At 36.1% G+C, this 14,931-nt stretch overlaps 1 protein-coding gene across 3 annotated transcripts; it reads left to right on the top strand.

Annotated features, from left to right (window-relative positions):
- The first annotated feature begins 525 nt into the window (after window positions 1–525).
- LOC108775989 (uncharacterized) lies at window positions 526–14,814 on the top strand. 3 transcript variants are annotated; one of them, XM_018542476.1, is made up of 4 exons: window positions 526–684; window positions 816–1,526; window positions 11,919–13,479; window positions 14,046–14,814. In XM_018542476.1, the coding sequence occupies exons 3-4, from the start codon at window positions 12,041–12,043 to the stop codon at window positions 14,377–14,379; spliced, it is 1,773 nt and encodes a 590-aa protein (XP_018397978.1). In that variant the 5' UTR covers window positions 526–684; window positions 816–1,526; window positions 11,919–12,040; the 3' UTR covers window positions 14,380–14,814. The 3 variants fall into 3 exon arrangements, with proteins under 3 accessions (XP_018397978.1, XP_018397977.1, XP_018397979.1); XM_018542475.1 differs by having other exon boundaries at window positions 526–1,526; XM_018542477.1 differs by lacking the exons at window positions 526–684; window positions 816–1,526 and adding an exon at window positions 8,999–9,041.
- The last annotated feature ends 117 nt before the right edge of the window (window positions 14,815–14,931 follow it).

Below are 14,931 nucleotides of genomic sequence, written 5' to 3'. Positions count from 1 at the left end.
TTTTGAAATATTAAGAAATATTGTAGCCTACACACATACAGAATATTTAAATGGATAAAAACTGGTTTTTTTTCTTTATCATTTATTGAATTATTCAAGAAAATAAAAATCATTTTCTAAAATATACTTTTGCGTTCATTATATCATCGTCGTGACTCCCTATAAAGGATTCTCACACATCTACTGATGTCTACCCTTCAACACAACAAAGACATCATCTCTTATCCGAACTTTGTCGGTGTAGACGCTGTTTTCTCATGACTTCCCATATGTTCCCCAATACCCTTGGATCCCGGAGGAATCTCCCTTCCCATCAGAGTCATGTTAGTTGACCAATCGACCACCCCTCTCTCTCTCTCTCTCTCTCTCTCTCTCTCTCTCTCTTCTCTCTCTCTCTCTCTCTCTCTCTCTCTCTATCTCTCACTCTCTTCGAGCTCCCCTCTCGATTCTCGAACGGCCCCCTAGTCGAAGACTTCGTCTGGCGTCTGGCTGGCGGCAGTTGGAAGCGAGACGCCGACACGATATACGACGAGTATTTTTGTCCCGAATTTATCGAATCCCGGAATGTAATTTAATTTTTCATTATCGCGTTTCTCATGTTACTATACATAGACAATTTTATGAAGTAAATCTGCAGTCTCTTGAAATAAATAATTGCCGCGGTTGTGTCGGGTTAAACGAGAGGTAAGGTTTGGAGTACGAGAATGTGCCGGCTACTGATGTAGAGGTGCGCGTAACAAGTCCTTGTATATCCTTTCGAGTATCGACTGGCGACCGGCCTTTATGAACGACTTTTGAATACCCGGCTTAATCAGGTGACGCACGAAGGTAGAGAAAGATCGATGAATCCAAAAAGCAAAAAGTTGATAGTATTCGGTTTAAAGACCGTCAAGTTACCGTCATCATCGTGTTCACAGACAACAAGTGACGATGATCGGTAATTTGCATGTGTTTGCGGGCGATCGCCCAATGCGCAAAGAATCACGAGAATTGTAAGATCAAGGTACATCGAGCTTGCTTCCAGCTCCGTTCTTTCCATTCAGGCTCGTCGCATTCATCCGGCGCGGCGGCAACAGCAGCCGGTACGCACGCATACCTGTACACGCACACACACACACATACACCTACATATATATGCGAATAGTTGGGAGAAGAAAGCGTCCGGTTCATGTTTTGTCCTTTAACGTGTGTTGTTTTCTTCGGGATATCCGGTTTCAGAAGAAGAAAACATATAGTGGATACTATATAGTGATCGCCAATGCACTCTTCCTGATTCCGAGGTGGACCAGCTGAAGATAAGAACGAGAAGGCACTACGAGATGACGTGATACGCCAATGGAAGAGGAATGCCGGCGTATTAACGCGGATCCGTTCCTCTTCCCTTGATAACGGAGGTCGTCGTCGCGTGTCACGGGATGCGACCCGGACACCGGGACGTCTTCTGGACGGATTCGAAGGGCTGACCAGATTTCTCGACCAGGCTATCCTGACGGTCACAGTCGACTCACATTTCTCTATATTTCTTCGTAAGTAGAACGTAGAAGTAGTCAGTGGCTATGGGACGATTCGACTTGTATGTTTTGAAATCCGGATTGATTCGATGCCGAGAAGTAATATTCCGTTGGAGAGTAACACTATTAAAGTTTTTATTTCATATGGCTGTAAAGCGCTTGATATAACGGTACTAAAATCCGCTAGTAGGTATCGAGATTTAGTTTGATAGGTAGGAATATTACTTTTTAATGTATTCATAAAAGTTTCAAGTTTTGTTAATATATCATTCACGATATATACTATTAAGTTTCTTAATATATCATTCACGATATATACTCGATCCCAACCTTTCGCGGTTCACGTTTTCTCAGGTCTGCTCTCAACGAGTCACCAAAGTCTTGAGAAAATTAATTTAAAAAACTCTCTCTCTTCAAGAGAAGAGATACAAACTTATGTAACGCTGAGCACATTTAAATGTAAATATAAACATAAAGTTAGTCTAAACAAGAATTTGAGAAATGTGACACGATCTATTTAACACCAAAGAATTATTCACGTTGTGACTAATAGCCATAAGATTGGCGAAAATTTCATGACGTAATTAAGTATCGATCGTTCTGACAATGAACGAAGTGATTGCCTGAAGAAATTACCGTTAAAGCGATCGTGACCTCAATTTACTTTTACTGGATTCTGTATATAGATCCATGCTTCTGTGAATATTCCGAAATAATTTGGTCGAATTTGTGTTTCAAATATAAAAATAAAAAAAATCATATTTTTGTTTCGCTTAACCACTTATTTATTAAAAGTTAAGATGCGTATACGATCACGCGAAGGACATCGATTGTTCTTCGTTTTTTCTCTCAGAGAAATCAGCAACTGTATGTATGGTATGTACACGCATCGTGTGTGTCCGTGCTGGTGCATAGAATTTCGTCGAATACCGTTGGTCGCGGCCGCACGCTACAAATTATGAAAGTGTGTGAAAGCCTAGAGAAGAGCTAAATACGCGACTCTCGTTCGATCGACGAATATCACATGATTGTACGCTTTAATGACCCAATTCGATCGGTTTTAATGACGTCAATTGAAAAAAAACGAGCCAAGGATTCAATTTCCGTTATCGACGAATAACGAGAGCGCGCGATAAATTCATACAGAGCAAATCGGCATTTTACCATTAATCGACAGATTTTATAACAAACGGCCTTGATATTTTTTTAACGAGTCATCGATAGCGAAGCGGGCTTTTATTCGTCATAATTTTATTATTCCTGACATTGCTAAAGCTTTAACCTTTTGATCATTTTTATGTTAATTCTGATTACAAAACTTGCAAAGATCGTTAATCCGTCATCAATCGAGTGATATCCAATTAGTCGTCACATTTGCTCTATTAAGATATATTTTTAATTTATGAAAGTTGAATAATTAATTCAGCTGAGTCGAAGGACAAGTGCGATCTTCGCATGGCGGATTACTGTTTTTATGCATAATTTCTGCTGGATACGAACAAAGGAAATGGGTTTATAACAATAACATATTATGAGTTATGGCGCAACCTAGATATTATCTATCAAGGAAATTATAATACACATAGCATCTGATGTTCGTAACTGAACGACGTAATACCATCGTGATATAGAATAATGCTATCGTGACTCTTTATTGTAATTGTTTATCGTCAACAACGTATGGTCATTGTTGAACATTTGATGTTACAATATTAAGAATTGCGATACACCAAATGCATATGAAGAAATATTTAGTATTTTCGTTACATACAAAATGCTGTAGACTTTATTCTTTGCTGGAGTAAATAAATTAAAAATTGCTTCTAAAAATAAATGTTTTATTATTATGCAAATTGTTATAAAATATTCTTATAGAACGGAGTTCTTAAATATAGATGTACAATGATGCAAGCGTGAAATTTTTAATGAAATCGTTTAATCAACGTTTGCAACATTAGGGCTCCTTTTTCTTTTTAAATAGCTTTATTAGTACGTTCAGTATTTACTGTATGATGCAACATGAAAGGTCACTGTCACCTTTTAATTCATAAAGGCTAACTAGTTTGACTTACTAGGATTTATTCAAAGACATGTAATTATAATTAAGATTGTATTAGCTTCTTGAAGCTAAGAATAGACAGATGCGACGATTGATAAATGCTCGATATATCGTAATCATATATTATGTACTTGTTCCAATCATTTTCAGGAGATGATAACGTGTAATCTTTACTCGTAGAGAAAATGACGTGTATAAAGACCAATATGCACGACTAAGCTTGACCCTCGGCTCTCGTCTTGGTAACGGTTGTACGATCCAAGTATCACAACCTGACATCCCCGATAAAGTCGGTCGTAGCGCAACAGGCGCATCACGTAATGTTGCACACATTGCATCTCCGCGTACTAACATAATTCGACGTACCCACGAAGAGTAACACGACCAAATATCTATACGAAATCTAAAATTAAAAATTAATTTTTTATTTTTAAAACTGCCGGCAACAATATCTTGGAAAGTCCTCTTAAAGATGTCACGATTTATGATAAATTTTATATCTTATGATTTTTTAGAATTGTGTGTAGTGTGACATGATTCAGATGATCTAAATATTGATAATGATATTGCACGAAAATCCAAATATGTTTATATAAATCTTAATTAACATTAGGAAAATAAATAAAAATAAACTAATATATTCGCATGTGAAAGTATAGCATTTTCACCGGGAAAAGACAGTTGTTAAGAGATAATTTGAATCTCACTCGTGTAGTAAATAGGAAAAAATGATCGCTCGATCGCCGTCTGTCTCAGTCTAAGACTCGCGTCTTTCGTCGCAAATGATCGGATAAAAGCCGAGTGGCACCCATGTCGGTCGAATCAAGATTGCATCCACACGAGAGAAGGATCGTGTGCAGTTATCCCTCGACAAGATGATGACGTGCGTGCGGCCGGCAATTTAAAGTGCCATTTGCTTCCTGTGATAGGGAACAACGGCCTCGTTTCGACATTCAATGCATTGCCGTTAAGTATTTACGTATAACTGCTTTAATTGTCACGACATAATACAATAAGTAATTTATCAAATTACGCGTTTTATACTAAAGTGATACAGTTGATTAAAAGCAAAGAAAAAGAAAAAAGGAACAAAAATAATACACTTTAAGAATGGCGAATCTTACCGGAGCATGACGTCCTTCAAGGTGCTGAAGGGGATCCTAAAGACGTCTGTTTTACCGATTAAGTAGGACTTACATATATCGATTTACATCACTATCTACTATATTACATCAATATTTTGTGCACATATATATGTATATATATATATATATAAATTTTCATAACGTTTTAATTAGACTTCTAAGTCCAATTTTAAGAACTTTACGTTGTTTCTCCATGCAATCTACTAGTCTGTGGATTACTTATTTCATAAGTACAGATTGCATAACTTTTATATCAAGCAAATGTTGTCATGATGTGACAGCCCTCTAAAGTCATATTGCGCTAAGAAATGGTAAAGATTTCAATTTCGCAATTTTTTGTCAACATAACTTCACCTTACTTTAATCCTGGAAAAGAATTTCCGAGTCTGTAAAGAGGAAAAAAGTAATTATCATACAAAAATTAAATATTTAATCACTAAAATAGACGTTTTTAGGATCCTTTTAAGGCATATTTTACAAACTTTTAGAAGTTGAAAAAATAGCAAATTGGAAACGCGTAAGGGGTAAAAATACATGACACAGAGAAAAGAAACGCAATGCAAGTAAATACGCATAAATATCAACGTAATTTATGTTTTAAATTAAATTCTTAAAAATACAATTGATTAAATGTTTTCTAGTTTTTTAAGAAATATTAATATATTAATCTATTTTTCTAATTCCTTATATCAAAGATATAATTCAATGTATAATGTAGAACATTCTATAAGTTATCATTCTATAAGTTACATCCGTAACTATCTTAGATTGCTCGATAAATGAAGGAAACCAAAAATAAATCAAGCCTACTATAGAATAAAAGGACTTCGAACGCAAATTTTACGATCATACTTGTACGTGTAAGCCTTAAATGTTGCAGAAAAAGGATTGAATTATTTATTTTTAAACTATACAAATATATAATGACAAAATTAGACATGTATGAATTTTGCAAAATAATAAGTAAATTATTCTATAAGTAATTATTTGTTTTGAAATCTGGTACAGAATGGGTGCGTTCAGGAAGCTCACTACCAGTGCTACACGTAGCACTACCGCTGTTCAAGGAGCTAACTGATAGCACTATGAAACACTATCGTGATGTTTTGTTGGTAGTGTTTGACGTCATGACTCGCGCTACAAATAGTACAAATGCTATCGTCAAAGAGGTAGTGTGTTGATATCGTAGCGTTCGAATGCTCCATGAACAGCGGTACTTCTAGTGAATACTGGAGTGAAAAAATTATTGGCTGCGACCTTTGAAATTAATATCGCAATAGTAATTAGCTTTCAAAATGGATTACATGGAAATTGAATTGCGTGATGAAGAGTTGCAGGAAACTTATACACTAAAATTAAATTCAACGGATGTCACTAAAGCCGAAAATGGTAAGGTTATAGTTGTCCAATATTTTGGTAATTATAAGTTTAGCTTAAAAATCAATAAAATTAAGCTTGTTCGACGCGTTTTTGCATTAACGAAAGAATCTAGCAGATAAAAAAGTCTCTCTGCCCCACGAATCGAAGTATTAATCATTAAAGTTCACAACTATATTCACTCAGGGCAAACGCTACAGACTTATACTGTTCACAGAGCCTAGCGCTATCTTGGCTCCGTGAACAGATATGGTAGCGTTAGCATTGGTAGTGCGGTAGTGAGCTCCCTGAACGCACCCAATGCATCTAAACAACTATATACAAGAATATTCATACAATTAAAGTAAAAGCATCTTGAGTATATTAACGTTATTCGAACATTACAGACGTATATAGATATGCGCGTTTAGTCGTCATTAAATGATACCGATGTATGTTATCGAAGTCATTCGTGAAATAATCGATTCTGATTAAACTCAAGTACATATTATATTTTCAAAGTTTTGATATATACGTAATCAAGATCTGATTATATATATATTCGACATTATTTCGCAATCAGCATCATTGATTTTCTCGAATTATTATACGATTATACGAAATAACAGCAGATTTAGGTGTTGGATCATGTCGGGGCTAAATGGGTATTTAGTCGATTGATTCTTTAACCGTTGCTATTACTGCTATTCCGATCGCACGATGCAACGGATTCTGCGAAATTCATTGGTCCAAGCAGGACAACTGTACGTAAACCGTTCGCTTAAACTTTGCTGATATTGTAACTGTATGGCATAAGTGATACATAAATTTGCATAGGGAATTGGATCACTCTAGTATAAATAATATACTATAAATAGACTTTTAAAATATATTGTAGCTTTGATTTATTGACGTTGCTATGCACTGCGAAGGACAACATTTTTGCAAAACTTACTCTAGCTAAATGATTATTATTAACCTATTAAAGTGCAATAAAGGTGATTATTTATCTCATGATTAAATAGATAAATTACATATTTTAAATTGTAAAACTTTGATCTTAATTATAAATTGTTATTATATCTTGCACAGCCTTAAGATTAATATAATTTTAAGAAAAATAAATATTTAATATTAAAAAATTAGAATAAAATGAGAAATAATGGAGTTTTTAAAATCTTACTAACAATTTCACGGTTTATTATTATTATGTTATTTAATTTATTCTTTACTAGTGCTGAAGATGTTAAGTTTAATACTTTTATATAACATAACAAGTTTAAGAAAGAATTGTATTATTAACGTCCTTCTTATTCTTAAATATTAATGATTTAATTATGGTATTATATTAAATTTAAAGAAATTATTATCAAGTCGTGAATGTCGTGATATTCATTTATGCTGCGACAATACGTAAGTAATTATGAATATCACGTCAATTAATTGATGCGTTTAGTTATCTATCTCGTATCTGCTATTATACCAAACATAATATGATGCCATACTATGTCGCCGTGTAAAGCATACATATAATAAACGAGCCCCGGAATTGCGTGGCACCGACGAGAGCGTGCTGCATTGAATCAAAAGAGTTCCCGTTGTACTTTACTTGATATTTGCGGCACGTATGTATGTGTTGTGTACCACCAATTGCAGGCGATATTGCACGACAGAATGCTATCTCGCTCTCGAATCGCGAAGATCGACGATGGGACGAGACTGGTGAAATCGCCTGTTATAGAGCGTCCCCACCGTTCTACTCGCGCCACGATCTATCCTTCTCTAGATAGATTACCCCCCTTTTTTCTCTTTCCTTCTCCCCTCGCACAATTAGGGTTAATTAGCACGCGTAAGCGAGAAATCGCAATTGGAGCAGGCGAACGTACGAGCCAGCAGTAACAGCAGTAACAGCATCACTCGCTCTCTCTATTCGACTTTCCACAAAATCGTCCTCGCTGGACTGCACGCATATGTCGTCATTCCTCCTGTCTTTCTCTCGAGCGAGCACACCGAAACCGGTCTAATTTCGATGATTTCAATTCTCGGAGCTATATAAAAGGAGTATATAAAAGACTGGAGCTTTGATACAAAATAGCGCAATATAAAAGAAGACAAGCGTTATTTATGATGATATTATGTAATTATGATGTCGCGTCACATGAAGGGTGGTACCTCTAGTTTTTTTTATTCGGAAAAATAAATAAATAAATAATAAAATTTGGTCTGTAAAATTTTCATTTTTTTGTTTAATATAGAAACACGAATGAAAATTTTAGCTTATAAGCAATTTTTATTATTAATAAAAGTAATTATAAGCCAGTTTATTAAATCGTTTCTATATCTATGTGTTGAAGCCTGAATTTATAGAAAGTATGCCGATTATTATTGAATCGCCTCGATATTCACCTTGTGGAATTCTAAAGCTATCCGCGGTTATATTGTCAATTTAAATAATACTGGTGATTTCGTGGGATAACTGACGTAGGATAACTTCTTTAACATTCTCCATCTTTCTCTGTAGTGGTTAGCAATGAAAGAAGAAATCGCGGAGGTGCAATGGAATTACATAAGACGAAGAATGTAGATATATCTTGCACGAGCACGCGTAACGAGTCTTTATCTGATCCGTAGAAATATTTTAATGCTATAATGTCATTAGGTGATATGATATATTTAGAATATTACACATTTTATAAGAATGTTAAAAATTAGCGTTGCCATGCCGTGTCATAATGACCGTGAAAATATCAGCCGGTTGACTCAGCTGTGCCAAAGTATAATTAAGATTCGAATGAATTGAATTTTTTTTTTGCAGAAATCATGGAATCGTTTAGATTGACGGAATTATTATTATATGTAGCCACGTGGTACAGCCGCTATGACTCAGCTATCATATATCTCATATACGCAACATTGACGAATAATTTATCGAAGACTGACGCAAGCAAATAGAGGATTATCAACAAGAAGGTGTGCACAGCGAGAGATTTTATTGTGTGGAAAACTTTTACACGTTCAGAATAAATGTATTTTGTTGCGAGGAAGATAGGATTCGCGGCAATACTTTTGATCAAGGACCATGAGATCTGATCACGATTGCGATAAAAATGCTTATTTATCTATTTAGATGTTGCAATTATATTAATGTCTGATTAAACGGATGAAAGGATTATTTCTAATAAGATCTTATCGGCAATCTCGAGTTTTCGCGCACGAATAGGTAGTGACGGAGACGATAAAAAAATAGGCTGCTATTATTTACTCTCTGCATTTTGCATAAGTATGTCGTTTAAATTTGTTCACCTAATGAAAGCTATATTAAAAAGATTTACAAAGAAATTTTGCTTTAATATTGAAGTTAATAACTTTAAAGTGAAAGTTAATTATCATGGTTAATATTGGCTAATAATGTTAATTTTACCTCACATGTCGTTGGCTTTATTTCACGTCTCAGAAAAAATAAAAATTACTATTAGCAATGAAGAGATTAAAGATAAGAAACAATGTTACAAAGAATTTCTCTCAACCGCTTAGGACAAAAAGCAATATTCGTAAATTTTTTCGTGGAATTGGAGATTCTTGAGAAAAGTGAATCAAACTTTGCTCATATTTTTGGCTTGTTATTAACCTGCTTTCTCTTAAATGCTAGCTGTGTCGTCATTTATAAATTCTTGCTGTCAACGTTGATCATAAGAATAAATGTTAAATTATATTTGGATATGTCTAATTACTGCCAAGTTCCTTTCAACTCCAGCTTGTATTATACATGATTTAACATTAACTTATTTTATCTTCTATTGCAATCATTGATACTTTTTTTTAATTTATGATACGAACGTAATAGTTTTATTCGACTATTAAGAAAATAATTGATATATCTATTTAGCCGCAAATTAACAAATATAGAAAGTATACATTTCTTCAAATATCTTTCATTGAATTGTTATGATTTTAAATTTGATGATAACAAGAATAGATTAAAAGACAAGAAACAATGCAAATATAAAAATCAATTTTGTCAGTCATCAAATCTTGATCAATAAAAGTCTGAAGAGTACAATATATAGTTTATATAAATACTAATGGAAAAGTTCTGACCTATTTATAAAGAGAAAAAATTTTAGAAAATATTTAAATTTCTCTTTTGATAAATACAGACTCAATGTAATGGAAGGGTTGTATTGAACGATGACGATTGAGTCGATATAAACGCGTTCGTTCCGCGCAATTTACGTTCTGGCCGGTCGATCCGCTGTTGTGCGGGATTGCTAATTCCGAACGGGACGATAAGAACGGGCCTGAATTAAACGGGAACGAGGTGGCATCGCGCTCGCACGTACACAAGTTACACTTTCGCATTGCAATTGCAACGTCGTTTATCGAACTAGGCGCGTGACGATAGATTAAATAAATAGTTGATTAGTGATTTCTTGAATATAGACAATTTAAGAAACCAGACATTATATTGCCATCGAAAAATCATCAAGCGAAAAATGTGCAAAACGTGCATAAATTTGGTGATTGAATATACAATATATTATCAGGATACTACGATTACTAGAGTCTTTTGACATATGCATTTTCAATGCCGGTTCAATTATGTTTATAATATCATGGCATCGCAACATTAGCGATCGGATGACGGAACTATACATTATGTATATTTTTTTATAAATTTTTTTGTAATAAACAATACTTTAATTTAGTAATTATTTCGATTAAAAATTCTTCAAAATGTATTCTTTTTATAATATATTTTTTTTTACTAAAAAGAAGAGAAATTGGTTTTGTATACTTTTTCTTCCAATACATCTCTACATATTGATAGAATTTTAATTAACATATAGGTAGGATAGAGAGTTATCAGAAAATTATTATTCTATTAAATACTGTCGCTAGATTAAACATTTATCATTACATCGTAAGTATAAAAAGTATGACAAACATATATAGACGCATACACAATAAAGTAACCGTGGTAGAGTCTTCATAGAAAATCCTAGGTTGCGGTTAAACTTGATCCTGAGAGTCCGCCATCATCGCCTAGGTTTAGAAGGAAAGGAAAGGAAGAGGCTAGGGAGAGACGAAGAGAAACATCGTCGGGCAAAAGACCCGAGGTGGTCAGGAAGGGAGGAGGTTAGTTGAAGCGAGGTGCAAAAGGTGAAAAACAGTTTGCCATCAGCATAACCGGTTCCACGTATCTCCGGCGAGCGGGTCTCGCGCTCCTTCTCTCTCTTTTCTTTTGCTCTCCTGAGACTCGCCCGGTCCGGCCAACGGGGTTTCGCCCGACAGGGTCGCTCGCTTTCTTGATGATAGTCGAGTACTGGTTACCAGTAGCGGGTGTCCTTATACAGTTAAAGACATTATCTCGTCTCTTGCCCCAAATTCTATCAACTAGTTATAGATTATTTTGTAGCTTTTGTATCGTTTACTTTAAGCTCGCGAATGAATCATTTGTTTTACTTCATCTTCTTGAAAAGAATGACTTTCCAACGTTCTAACTAAAACGGTATCGTGATGGTTTAATAAATAAGAATCTCTGGATTTCAATTTTCACTCATTGAGTTCATCTTTTTACAGACATGTCTTTATTTCCGATAATTTTTAAATCATTCGCAGTTATTTTAAAAATCGAAAAATACAAACTGAAATTTTTGCTAAATTTTTAACGAAATTAATTGCTTGTGAATAAATCTTTATCAATATCTCCAAGATCTTGATAAGGGTAGAAAAAAGAATTTTCGATCAAATAAAACAGTCAGTATAATTTTATCTCTGTCACTCGCAATCGTGTCGATCGTTCTTACAATTTCGACATTTTGTGGGCAACGAACTTTCCTGTTTCAGGTTCGGTCTGAAAAAAGAGGAAGAGGACACAGTTAAATTCACAGAGGAAGATACGGATATTCAACGATTCAGTATCGTCCAGGTGTTAATCGGGAAGCCATCTTATCGGGAAAACTAACAGGATGACAACGATACAGAGCTGTGGCGGTAGTTCATCAAAATGCGCGAAGCGTGCCTTCGTCTTCTTGTTTGCTTGGGGACTGCTGATGATCGCGGCGGTACAGTTTCGTCACTTGGAGAATAGAGTTTTGCATCAGGACGGTGGTCCCACGGCCGAGGACGGCATCGGTAATCTGGTGGAGGTCGGTAGCAACGATCGAGGTGCGAACCGAGATTCCGCAGGGAGCTTGAGTTTGTCCCGAATTCTCTTGGAAAGGTCGTCATTGAGCGATTTCACCAACTTTGGCGGCGGTAACGCCGCTCTGCTGACCACCCTGACTACTCTTAAAAACCATCTGGAAGCGACGATAAATCCGCTCGAACTGGAACCGTTGCTGGATAAAAGACCTGCCAAGACCGAGCAGCAATTAATCGAGGAGATCGCCGAAAGAATACCGAGCTTACCGCTGAGCGATTGGTCCAAAAATAACAAACCGACAAAACGAAATAATGAGAGCTGCGCTAAATACCCACAGATCTACGATTTAGAATTTAATAATATTTATTGGCAAACACTGCGAACTACTAATGGCACATTTCAGTTTTTTGGTGCGTTTTACGACAATCGAAAATTATCCAAGATTGGGCCGGCAGTGAGGATCGTTGGCATGATTGATCGGATTGAACCAATTGTGAAGACGTATTGCCAGTTATGGTACGACGGCGAGAATGAGCCCAAGATTGTCGAGACGCTTGAATACAAGTACATATGGTATCCTAAATGGGGCAATTACAAGCAGGGCATCTATCAGCCATATGTGATAGCATGTAGAGTGCCGCCACAAGCGTACGGTAAACCACCGTCGTCCGTTTCCATAGTGGAGAAACGTTGTGACACGGCCACCAATCATCTTCGCGTAATTTACAACAAGCCCGAACGTAAAAAGGACTTTGCGGTGTGCGTAAAGGGTCTGGACTTTCTACACGAGGATCTGTCGGTTCGGCTAGTTGAATGGGTCGAGCTGATCAGCCTGTTGGGTGCTGACAAAATCTACTTTTACGAGCTGCAGGTGCACCCGAACGTGACCAAAGTGTTGCAGCATTACCAGCGCCTGGGTATGGTGCATGTGACCCCATTGACCCTGCCAGGCGGACAGCCTAACGTGCCCGCCTTCCAGCACATGTATCTCACGAAGAAAACCAATCACAAGCGGCAGAATGAACTAATACCTTACAACGATTGTTTGTACAAACACATGTATGAGTATGAGTATATCGCACTGTTGGACGTCGACGAAGTGATTATGCCCGTGAAGGACGCGACCTGGCAAGAGCTGATGCGCCGGGTATTGCCCAAGGCCCTACAAATACGGAACGAGACCCGTGCCTCGTACAACGTCAGAAACGTCTACTTCCTCGACGACCTACTGCACTCTCATGGTTACTTCAAGGACATACCCAAGTAAGTAGGGTTTCCACTTTCACGCCGCGCACAAATCGACCGTCCGTGAAGGGAATGCAAAGGCGGATGGCTCTCAAGTAGATACATATGTCGGTAATAGGAGTCACGGATTGGTTTTTCCAACGAATTAATAAAAAAATTGTAGTCGCGAAGGAGAAATACGAAATTTGTGATAATTGAATACATTTGTTTGCTGAAAGAAGAAAAATTCTTATACATATATATAGGTATACAAATACAATTAATTATATTATATTATTATGTTTTTCTTCTATATCTTTTTGTAGTGATGCAAGTTTTAAAATATATTTGATTCGTACTACAAGTTAGATATATGTTCATATTTTTATTTTAATCTTGAAGTGATCGAAAAAATTAACTGTGTGGCATATGAAAAACTTGATAGTCATAGTCTTGTTTTGAGAAAAAAATGTTTCCAAATTTATATCTTTATCTTTGGAATGGAATTTATGATAATTAATTCTGAACGTCTTCTCTACTCTCGCCATTTTCGAGAAATTTCAACTTACAAGAAATGTATTCTTGATTGTAACATTTCCTCATAGGTATATGCACATGCTGCAACACGTGTATCGCTCGAAGAACTTTACGAAACCAAACCAATACATCAAGTGCTTCCATAATCCAGAACGGGTGGTTACTCTACACAACCATTTTCCCCTGGCATGTCTGGGTGCTGGATGCACCAGTTATCCGATCGAGACCGAGGATGCGCAACTACAGCATTATCGCGCCGATTGCGTGCGATCGTTAAAGAAAACATGCGTGGAATATCGGGAGAACAGTGTGATAGACACGACGATATGGCGTTACAGGGATAAGCTGATCAACAGAGTCACCGACACCCTGAAAACCCTCGGCTTCTTCGGATCGAGATAGCGTCGGAGATTGATCTTCTTTTTTTACTTTCATTTCTTTCTCTCTCTTTCTCTCTTTCTCGTGAAGATTTGATCGGTTGAGAAGCGATGAATCTATCAGCGGGAGGTAATTGCCGATGGGACTTGATCAGAGATTTAATTGAACAGATAATAGAGATTGGTGTAACCGATAAAGTGGATTCATTTCTAGTGACAGCGTAATATCGCGTCTTTTATTTCTATATGTTGTTGTGTGCGTGAGAAGAGTGTGGATCGATAACCTTTGTCTGATGATAGTGCTATCAGTATAAATACACAGTCGTGTCTATGAACGGCAAAATATTTTCAGCTTTATGAAACAAGGTTATCAGTCAAGAACATTTATTGAGACCATATTAGAACAATTGATATTAGAACAATTGATTGTGTGTGAATTAATTTAATATAGAACTCATTTATCGCCTAAAGTAAAGTAGCGTATATAAAATACGGGATTTAATTTTTTAAGTTTTTATTTGATGCACGCATAGTTCTTTATTAAAGTTGATTTAATTGTAATAAAAAAATTATCGAG

The sequence above is a fragment of the Cyphomyrmex costatus genome, unplaced genomic scaffold, assembly GCF_001594065.2.
Source record: "Cyphomyrmex costatus isolate MS0001 unplaced genomic scaffold, Ccosl1.0 scaffold332, whole genome shotgun sequence".
NCBI classification, from domain to species: Eukaryota; Metazoa; Arthropoda; class Insecta; order Hymenoptera; family Formicidae; genus Cyphomyrmex; species Cyphomyrmex costatus.
The sequence above is the reverse complement of the archived record's forward strand: the minus strand, read 5'-3'. Positions and strand labels throughout refer to the sequence as shown.